Source organism: Tachypleus tridentatus, chromosome 4, assembly GCF_004210375.1.
Source record: "Tachypleus tridentatus isolate NWPU-2018 chromosome 4, ASM421037v1, whole genome shotgun sequence".
NCBI lineage: Eukaryota > Metazoa > Arthropoda > Merostomata > Xiphosura > Limulidae > Tachypleus > Tachypleus tridentatus.
Window position 1 is genome coordinate 115,349,254 of NC_134828.1, and position 10,804 is coordinate 115,360,057.

Below are 10,804 nucleotides of genomic sequence, written 5' to 3' on the forward strand. Positions count from 1 at the left end.
GTTTGTCATTAACATACATGTTACATGAATAAATTCTACTCAGATTTGGAATATTTTTTGTAAGATTTAGTTAATGTTTAATTTAGAATATAGCATTGTAGGCCTGTTTAGTTATAGATCATTAACTATACATCTATTAATACATCATATATTTAACCTCAAGCACAAAATGTATGCAGAGTTCTCATGTTGTGTGTGAAAATGCAAACAGTAGGCCTAGCCTATAAAATAAAATTATACTGTCTGTCATAAAACAGATTGTGTAAAAAGAGGAAGGTGTTTGTTATAATATTTATTCTGTAAAATTATATTAAAGTCAAGTCAGCAAATATATTTTATTCTACAGGTGGTGTTTGATACCTAGAAGTGGATTTTGTTTTCTTTTGATACATTATAAAGTACAATATTGTATTTTATTTGTAGTATATTTTATACATCAGTGTCACATTCATTCATTAAAATATATTAAATGTACATAAAGCAAATTCAACACAATACTACATACATACTTACATTTAAAATTTTAATGCTTGAGGATGGGTGGTGGGAAACTGGACAAAAAGAGCTAAGCTTATCCTGTTCACTAGAATGGGTACTCGTGTGTATAAAGTAATCATCGGACCAGTGAAGGAAAAACAAAAACATTCATGAGGAAGTCCAAATTTGATACATTTTTATAGTTTGTTTAAAAATAAAACCTAAGGTTGTTTTTTTCACAAATTTACAACATACCTTTTTACCTGTTAAAATATAGAATGGGTAAACAGAATGAATATTTTTCAAAAACCCAGACAACATCGGGTGATGCTGCTAGTTCTAAATAAAGTAACATTTCACCTACGTTGTTTGATTATAATATAGATTTCTAAATTAGAATAGACTGTTTAAAATCAATAAATGTGAGACTGAATTATTTTCAAACAAACAGTGAATACATGCAAAATAGTGAAGAGTTAGGTAAATGTTAATTCATGTGTACATGACTGAAAAACACTGTTGTGAAGTCAAAATTGTCATCTCTCATCCTTTGTAAATATTTTAAAGTTTTCTGTATAATTAAAAAACTGAAGGATGTAAAGATGAGAACATTTCATGTTATATGTAGGTTTGTTAAAATTTGTTGGTAGTTGTTGTTTCATGTTGAAAAATGTATTATTTCTTTCAAATGTTTCTAAAATTTGGTTGTGTGTTGGAGATATTTGAACAAGATGTTTGTTGTAGGATGCTGAGATGTGTACTCCCAGAGAAACTGATTACTTTGTCTAGCAACAGATCATCCCAACATTCAGCATGGCTGGACTTAAAGCAAGATCTTCTAGATACATTTACCTGTACTTGTCAGCCTCACCTTGCTGAAACGCCACCAGGTGTTTATATTTTATAAAGGTTTTATAGTTTTTTACAGTTGACTTCATACATTTAATTTTTTTAACATTTTTGTTAATTACAGCTGTGTTAGATCAACTAAATACACATGAAGTGTTTATAAAATATATCTAAACCACTCTGGTTTTCTCATTATTAAAATTTGTTTATGAAATTAGTTATTACACTATTTTTTAGTTTCAGGTGTATGCAACTTATAAAACTAGTTTTTACATTTTAACCTTGTTACTTTTATCTCACATAAAGAATACAATATTAAAAAAATTGTTGTTGTTGTTTGTAGACAATATAAACATCTTGAGTATTGCTTGTCTTTCCATCTTGTCCAACGTCATTGACTTAATACCATTTCTGCCTCAACCATTCCTTGTCTGTATGACGTTGCTGGACCTATGGCTTCCTGGATGTGAAATACAACCCATTCCACTCTATGGTTGTGCGGGTTTACAGGTGTGTGTTCAACTAATAATACTTTTATTATTGTCTGTCTGTATATAGATGTAAACAAACAATCACAGATTTAAAGATATACAAATTATGAATCTCAAGAAAATTATAATTTTAAGCTGAATAGTAGTAATTGTACAAAGATAAAGCAAGTAAAAAACATTACTGCAATATAATTAATTACTAAGTGCAATATTACATTAGTGTCACTGACTTTTCGAAAATGTAATGTTGCTTGCCTGTAGATGTTCCTGGCATTTTGTTCAATTTTTCAGTTAAACAGAGACTTCATATCATTGGCTCAATATTTTGTGAAGCTTTAGATGTGTGTTCAATCATAATAAAGGGCTTATGGAAAGAGCTTAGTTCTGTTTCTATTGTAATGTACTAGAATTGTCATATTAGCTTATGTTCCAGGTGCTCGTTAGTGGTCTGTGTGGAGTTTTGAAGGATCCAGAGTTTCTTCATGAAGTATTTGAAACCGACGTAGATGCCTCGGCACAAAAACTATGTACCCAACTTGCGGAAACTCTAGAAAAGCTTGTGGCACCAACATTTATTACTTCTGAAATTCATATTCCCCAGGATTATACTGACAAGGCACGGGAACAACTTATGTGTATGAAGAAGCTCTTCGAACCAAAAAGGTAAGCACTGGAAATTACAGTGTATATTGTAAATATTTCTAATTAAAACATCGTATAAAACAGAACAAACTAAGAGAGTGGGTATGGTAAACTATGAGTGAGTGAAAATGTATTTCTGGATGAAGGGTTTACACTGCAAAGGAAAAACACTTTCCATTATACTTAACCTCAGTTCACAAGCTTCAAGCACAAAATAAAAATAAGAGAAAATAGTACAGATGTCTTCAAGCTCATGTTGTCCAACTTCTAGAACTATCCTCAGTGGGTCATAGCTTCTAATTAAGTAGAAAAACAATAAAACAGAATAGGTTATCCAAAACACAATTTATGTAGTATGTCTAATTCTTCAAGCAAAGTTTCTAACAGGATGTTAAATTTTATAGCTGATGTATTACAACTACTTCTGTGAATACACTTCCCACAACGTTATGGTTTACCATTCATCTGTACTCTGTAGATTTTATTACCTCCACCACCAAAGGTGAATCAAGATTGTTTTCACCCCTGTGTGTGTGTGTTTGTCAGCAGGACTTCTCAAAAATGGATTTGGACAAAAGTTTGGAGTATGACTCACTTAAAAGTGATTACTTTTTGGAGGGTTATTGTCACAACTAGGTCAAAATATTTTTTTAAAAATCCCAACATGTTTACACAGAGACTGATTTTTCAGACTATTTTTGCTCTATAACTCAGTAAAGATTGATCAGATTTTGATTAAATTGACGGACGTATTTAGAATGTTATTGCTCATACTCCTGCCAAAAATACTTATTTGTTAAAAGCAACAAAAACTTGGACATATTTTCATATTTTGTGAGAGCCGAACATGATTAGTGCTGTGTGGCAGAGGTATGTGCTGTACTGAGTAATACAACTGAGCACTAACCTGAGTGCTGCTGTAAGTAAACTTATAAAAGTAAAATGATATTAATGGTTACTCCCACCTATAGACTATGTAATATGACTCAGCACTAACCTGAGTGCTGCTCTAAGTGAACTCATGAAAATAAAATATTAATGGTTACTCCTACTTATAGGTTGCAAAAGGTCTAAAACTTACAAATGCACTACTTTAATACAATATTAATGTTTCAGTGAGTCACAGAAAGATACTAATGAAGATAGTGAGGAGTACTGTTACCAAGAAGTAGAAGAAATGAGGATCCATTTTATGACATCTCAACTTCTACAAGATCCCAAAGGTACAAGATGTATATTATACTAAAGAATGTAAAAACACAAATAAGTATAAAGTACTCTATTAAATTTTAGATTTTTTAGTAAATAATATATTTGTTTAAATGTTAAGCTATATAATTGGAGTTAGGCTATTATCTCTCTGTGACATGCAGGCATAACATGTTCTTTCTTCCTGTGTTTAATTGTATGGGAATTGAAATATCTTTCACTTATCTTGTTTTCGTGTAGTTTTAGTATAAACGTGTGGTCCAGATAAATCATTTAGTTTCTTTGTTCCCTATAGCAGGTAACACGTGCTCTCCTTGTTGTGATCTGTTTACAGGATCAGTAGTTGTAGCATCCTTTATTGGCCAAGTAGATAATATTTGTATGGTAATGCTGTGAGGGTTCAATAATCACCCTTGCAAGGGAAATAATACAAGGTTTCTTTTAAAATCCCAGTGTTCATTCTGTCTCAGCTCTACCTGCCAACTTTAGTTTAGCTGGACAGAATTCTGTCCCAGAAGAAAGGAAGAGATATGAATCAATATATTTAACTAATAAGCTTTATAGTTTGTTCAAGTACGTACAATGCATTTTTTTTTTTATTATTGTAATACAATTTGTGTTCATTTCTCTCAAAAAACATTATCCAATCTTTTGCCTTTGCTAAAGAAAGGAATAATTCCTAATCAATTTTCAAATACAGATTATTCCATGAATGTTCTTGTTCACTGTACTGTTACTAAGAGATCAATCAGTATAAATCACATTCACATGAAAATACCACTTGTAAGACATGTATTGAGTTATTAATTCTAAAAGTAATAGACTTGTAGGACCCAATGGATTCTTTATATATAAAAATAGTTTCTCTAGGTTGTAGATTATACAAAATGATAGATTACAAGGGTAAAAGTTGTATAGGAGTTAAGAAGTCTAAAGATTTAGATTTGTAAGGAATCGTAGATTCAGAAGTAAACAAACATATAGATTATGTTAAATATTCCTGAAAGTGTTTAATATGTGCACTCAAATACGATGTTTTCCAGCAGGGCTCAGAAAAGAGTTATTGCCATGGACTCAATCAAATAATAAAGAAAGTAGAATGTATTTGAATACCTTGAATCTCTGTGCTGGTATTTTAATGATGGCTTTAAGCAGTAGCAGTAATATAAATATCATGTGATTTGATAAATAAAGTGTAATGATTCCAAGTATAATCACCATGGTGTTTTGGGTTACACTGAGTGCAGATATTTCTCGATTTATGCAAAGATATTTTTGGATGAATGTAATCAATGGAATTACACCATTTCTCAATTTACGTGCTTGTGAACTCAGAATAACGTGATATTCGAGCAATTAGTGTATTGTAATGGTACAGATGGAAGTATTTACTCAACATGTACTTGAAGCTTTAGTCGATGCTAAAGTCGATGTGATTTATGTAACCAATCCCTGGAACATAACTGTTGCATTAAGTCTTTCATACAATGAAAGTCAGATTTTTTCTTAAAGTATTTTCACTAAAATTTTATCAGTGATTGTATAGAGTCAAAAAGTTGACTGCTCGAAGTGCAAAGTGATTTTCATTTTAAGATTAAAAATATATTTCATCATCTGAAAATTCTTTAATTTCATTTACACAATCTATAAAACTTCCTATATAAACATCACATATTTTATTTAATGAAGTTTGTATTTTATCCATTATATACATTCAGTCAATTATCCCAACCTAGTAACCACCATAAAAAAAAAAAAATACAAAATTTAAATTAACCTTTTTTATTTTGAGAAAAATGGCACATTTTAACAGGAAATTACAATTATTTATCATAAATGCCTTTCAGCTTGTTACATTATACTTAAATTTTATTAGCATTTGACCGTGTGTCTAAATAATTTCACTGCACAAATTGTAAATTCCTTGAAAAATCCATAGTTCAAGTTACCGTACTGAATTACATAATGCATGAGCTGCTTACAGTTATACCTCATGAAATGTTATTTTTCATTACCTTATCTAATTGCATCTAATAAGATTCTAATTTTTACATTTTATTTACTTTTATAATAATAAATAAAGAATAGACAATGAAAAACAAAAATATCGTTCTTACCCGAGTCTTTTTTGTTGTTGTCTTGTGATGAAACTTAAGTTGTTTTTTTTAATGGCTCAGAAGAGAAAAAAAAATATTGAAGGCTCTAACATTTATACTTTGTAGTAGTAATGTATTATGAGTAATTTATGTTAAATTCCATATAATTCAAATTAAAATTACTCAACTATGTATGATGTGAAGTTTATTTGTGTACTGTAATAATGAAGTAGTTTAATTACATTTTGAATGCAACTTTAACGTACCAATAGCTAGAGTTAATTATATTGTATTTGTGTTATTCCCAGTGTATTTTGGTTATTAATGGTAAAGCCCACATGAGAGAATTGAGTTGTTAAAAGGTGTCAGTTGTCCAAGGCAATGATGGTCAAAATTGAGTTGTTAAAAGGTGTCAGTTGTTCCCTACTTTTTTGTGCTAAAGATATTGTAATAAACTTCTGATTAACTAATAAAAGACTACTGTCAATCTACGTGGCAGAGAACTGGAAAACAAAAAGTGGTAACTTGATACATGCACATGTTTTGCCCATATTAAAAGGACATTGGGATGCTAGGGAAAAAATTCATTATAAATGCCATTAAGGTGGTAGAATATAGCTTAGGTGTAGATCTAAAGATATATGAGGCCTAAACGATTTATCAAGTGTTATTTTGACGAGAGATACTACACTACAATCTGTTGTAATCACAGAATACACCAATGCCTGGGGATTTTCCGGAAACTTTGACTCTTGAATCTCTTCTTGTAGTTCCTCTTGACTGTTGGGTACCACTAGCATGACTAACAGTAGTTAAATAGAAGTACCACTAGCATGATTAACAATAGTTAAATGTGGGTACCACTAGCATGACTGACAGTAGTTAAATAGAAGTACCACTAGCATGACTAACAATAGTTAAATAGAGGTATCACTAGCATAACTAACAGTAGTTAAATAGAGGTATCACTAGCATGACTAACAATAGATATGAGTACCACTAGCATGACTAACAATAGTTAAATGTGGGAACCACTAGCGTGAATAACAATAGTTAAATGTGGGTACCACTAGCGTGACTAACAATAGTTAAATGTGGGTACCACTAGCGTGACTAACAATAGTTAAATGTGGGTACCACTGGCGTGACTAACAATAGTTAAATGTGGGTACCACTAGCGTGACTAACAATAGTTAAATGTGGGTACCACTGGCGTGACTAACAATAGTTAAATGTGGGTACCACTAGCGTGACTAACGATAGTTAAATGTGGGTACCACTAGCGTGACTAACGATAGTTAAATGTGGGTACCACTAGCGTGACTAACGATAGTTAAATTTGGGTACCACTAGCGTGACTAACAATAGTTAAATGTGGGTACCACTAGCGTGACTAACGATAGTTAAATGTGGGTACCACTAGCGTGACTAACGATAGTTAAATGTGGGTATCACTAGCGTGACTAACGATAGTTAAATGTGGGTACTACTAGCGTGACTAACGATAGTTAAGTGTGGGTACCACTAGCGTGACTAACGATAGTTAAATGTGGGTACCACTAGCGTGACTAACGATAGTTAAATGTTAGTTCTTTTCAAGATGTATTCTTCCATCACTCAGTGGAGCATGTGCTCCTTGAATGAAACCAGCATTAAAAAAAGTTAACTGTGACCTGCCAAACAGTTATTTTTATTCTAAACTTATACATAATTAAAAGAATCTTCTTGATACATATATTATACTTCATTGCAACTTACTGGCCTATATATGTAGGTCTCATTATGTATGTGTAGGTTGTATCTCACGTATAGAGAATATTAGACATTTTTAAATACTCAAATTTGGTAAAAGTACTTTTCAAAGTTTATTAATAGGCCCTAATACTTTTGTGGCAGAAAATTAGCAGTTTTTATATGTATTTGATATTATTTAGACTGAGATCTGTGTCAGTCTGATGGTCCTGTCTACATCAAGATAAATATCAAACATTTACTCTTCCACTTTCTGGACACACAATATATGTTCTTTCTTATCTCCAGTTTACAATGGTCTAATGGTCTACATCAAGATAAATATCAAACACTTACTCTTCCACTTTCTGGACACACAATATATGTTCTTCCTTATCTCCAGTTTACAATGGTCTACATCAAGATAAATATCAAACACTTACTCTTCCACTTTCTGGACACACAATATATGTTCTTTCTTATCTCCAGTTTACAATGGTCTAATGGTCTACATCAAGATAAATATCAAACACTTACTCTTCCACTTTCTGGACACACAATATATGTTCTTTCTTATCTCCAGAAACCGTTCCCATTTTCAGTTTTGACAATACAAAATTTGACATTTTTTTGTAACATGATAAGATTTATGTTGTTTCTTGAATGTCTGAATTTTTATGGTCAGTGGTAAAAATGTTGTATCTTTCCATTGTTTACGATAATTAAAATAGCCTGCCTTTTACAATTCATGCTATATGTGCACCTGGAAATACAATTCTTTAGTCAGCAAGCCGCACTATTTGTTTGCTTTATGGTGAGTAGAATAATGCTTGTGGCTCCATCTAGAAGACTGATCAAAGTGTACCGTCTTCTAATCTGCATGAATTTTGGTTTAAGTAATCCCAAATAGACAAAATACAAAATACTGTAGCCACATCTAATCTCCAAATATGGCTTCAGAAGCTAAGAAAGAGAATGTATTGAAAATTTGATGTAACTTGCATTCTTATGGTAGTAGATGTACATTGATGGCAGATTCCATAACCAAGATCTATTAGGTAATACATTCTACATTTTATTAGTTAATAAGTCGTATATATATATATATGTTAAAAAGAAAACTGTACAGTACATCCTGAGGTTTACAGTAGTTGGTGGATGTACATCCTGAAGTTTATGGCAGTTTGTAGATTATAGGGTTTATAAGTTTTATGATATCTAATAGATGAATCTAAATATGACATAAAGAATATAAAGTGTAACCTACAGGTGTTTATCATGTATTTGTACAGGTCCAGAGGCAGTCAACTACCTATTTGACCTTCTTCAAAGTAATTTAAAATGGATCAGAAAAAGTCTTGGGATTTCTTCCATCCTTTCAACCAATGATGTATTAAGCAGAATCACCCCTTCACCACATTCTTGTTCAGAAAGAAATTCCACAGATAAGTCAACTAAATCATCATTTACAAAAAGTAAAGAAGTCTCACAGAATACACAAAGCTCTGCAGCTGATGCTAAATCTGCAAGAAAGAAGAAATCATCAGAGTCTGAAAGTGTAGTGGAAGGTTCTTCAGGTACTAGACGGTCATCTTGGGAAGATTTCAAACTGGAACATCTGAACACTATGTTGTCTCACATCTCTGAAGAAGAAAAGGAAGATGTGAAATATGACTTGATTCTTTCACGGGAAGGAAAAACTGATGAAACCTTTAACCCAATGGAAGAGTACCAACTCATTGGAGATAGTTATTTTGACCAGGTAAGGAAATACTATTATATTAGGTAACAAAAAATTATATAGAGCATAGTTTTTTATGTCACTAACTATTAATGGGTGTTTCACATTTGTTGACTTCATTTTGAAAATTTTTGATAAGCTTAAATGGTGATAATACAGACAATTGTTCTTGGACATTGATATTAATAGCACTTGTTATTTTTGGTTGAGAAGCTCAGTAGAGTTAGGTAATTATTGTAAAAACATTGTATTAAATAAATATCAAGTTATTTGTCACAGTTCTTGTTCTTACATTTACCTCTTAGAGCTTATTTTTAGATTTCTTTTACATCTAGAAATTATTTTATTTTTAGAAAGCCCTAGCTGACTTTCCCTTCAGATGGGAAGACCTTCTGCATCAGACACCACAATTAGGCTTAACAAATATTTCTTTCACTAACCTACTTTCTCATCGATGGGATATCAGAGGAGTGACATCTGTTCCCAGCAGTCAAGAAAAATATATTCAAGTTTTGAAGACTACGTACCACATCAATAATGTCCAGTCTAATCAAAATGTAATATGACCTCTGTGGACCAGAGATGCAACTTGCAGCTTTCCCTTTTCAAAATAATCTTGCAGAAAATAAACTCCTGATAACTAGCAATCAAATAATTTTAACTTATGGAAGTTTAAGTCTGTTATTTATTTCCCAAGTTGTTTTTCCCAAAGTTTATAATAGAAAATAAAAGAAATAATGTTAAATATTGTTTTCCAATTTTTTTTTTAAATTTAAGTTCAAGAAACTAAAACACATACAGATCTAGTTATATTTTATTATGTATCACCAGCTGAATTAAAATACACGTCCACAAACTTGGCTGTGTGTAAAGCAGTGACCAATTTCTTATACTACTGAACCATTAATAATTAACCAGGTTTTTATTAATTTTACAGTACAATAACAAAATAATACTTCTTTCATTATTTTCTAAAAACACACAGGTCCATGAAGTCTTGACAAAAATGAAATAGAAACTTTGATGTCCATTACATTACAGATATACCACCTAGTAACTGGACGAACCTGCTCGAGTCCTCCATCACTTTAACTTTCAGATTTCTACAATAACTTGTTTTAGCATCAGTGTTAGTTTTCACTCTTACTCATTGTGAAAGTCATACTGAAATACACAGGTTCAGTCTTTCTTTAAATACTGTGTGTGCTTTTGAAATATTTTAAACTATATTGGCTATGACATGTTTCTACCCTTTATGATAATCTAACCAATATACTTTAGTTCTTTTACAATACTGTTCATAATAAGATGATCAAATCTAATTATAATATCAGGAATGAATGCCTTAAGTTTAAAATGGATTTGATTAAGGAAGTCTAAGAGAACCAGCTGGCTAATTAATTATTAAAACTATAGTTAGATTTTCTTTTTAGTAAGCTTAAGGTTATACATTAAAATGAGAATTGGGCCCTTAAAGGATGCTGATAGTAAAGTTTTTATTGAAACTTTTTTTTTTTTTACAAGAGAAAACATCAAAGATATTCTTCACTTTGTACATACTGAAATGG

At 31.3% G+C, this 10,804-nt stretch overlaps 1 protein-coding gene across 1 annotated transcript in view; it reads left to right on the forward strand.

The window, feature by feature from the left end:
• LOC143249919 (uncharacterized protein KIAA0825 homolog) overlaps positions 1–9,981 on the forward strand; it is a 58,891-nt gene extending 48,910 nt beyond the window's left edge. Inside the window, exons 12-17 of the mRNA XM_076500529.1 lie at positions 1,222–1,367; positions 1,670–1,836; positions 2,251–2,480; positions 3,576–3,682; positions 8,788–9,257; positions 9,590–9,981. Coding sequence (XP_076356644.1) covers positions 1,222–1,367; positions 1,670–1,836; positions 2,251–2,480; positions 3,576–3,682; positions 8,788–9,257; positions 9,590–9,802 — 1,333 coding nt within the window. The 3' untranslated portion in view covers positions 9,803–9,981. The remainder of the gene's footprint in view (positions 1–1,221; positions 1,368–1,669; positions 1,837–2,250; positions 2,481–3,575; positions 3,683–8,787; positions 9,258–9,589) is intronic.
• The last annotated feature ends 823 nt before the right edge of the window (positions 9,982–10,804 follow it).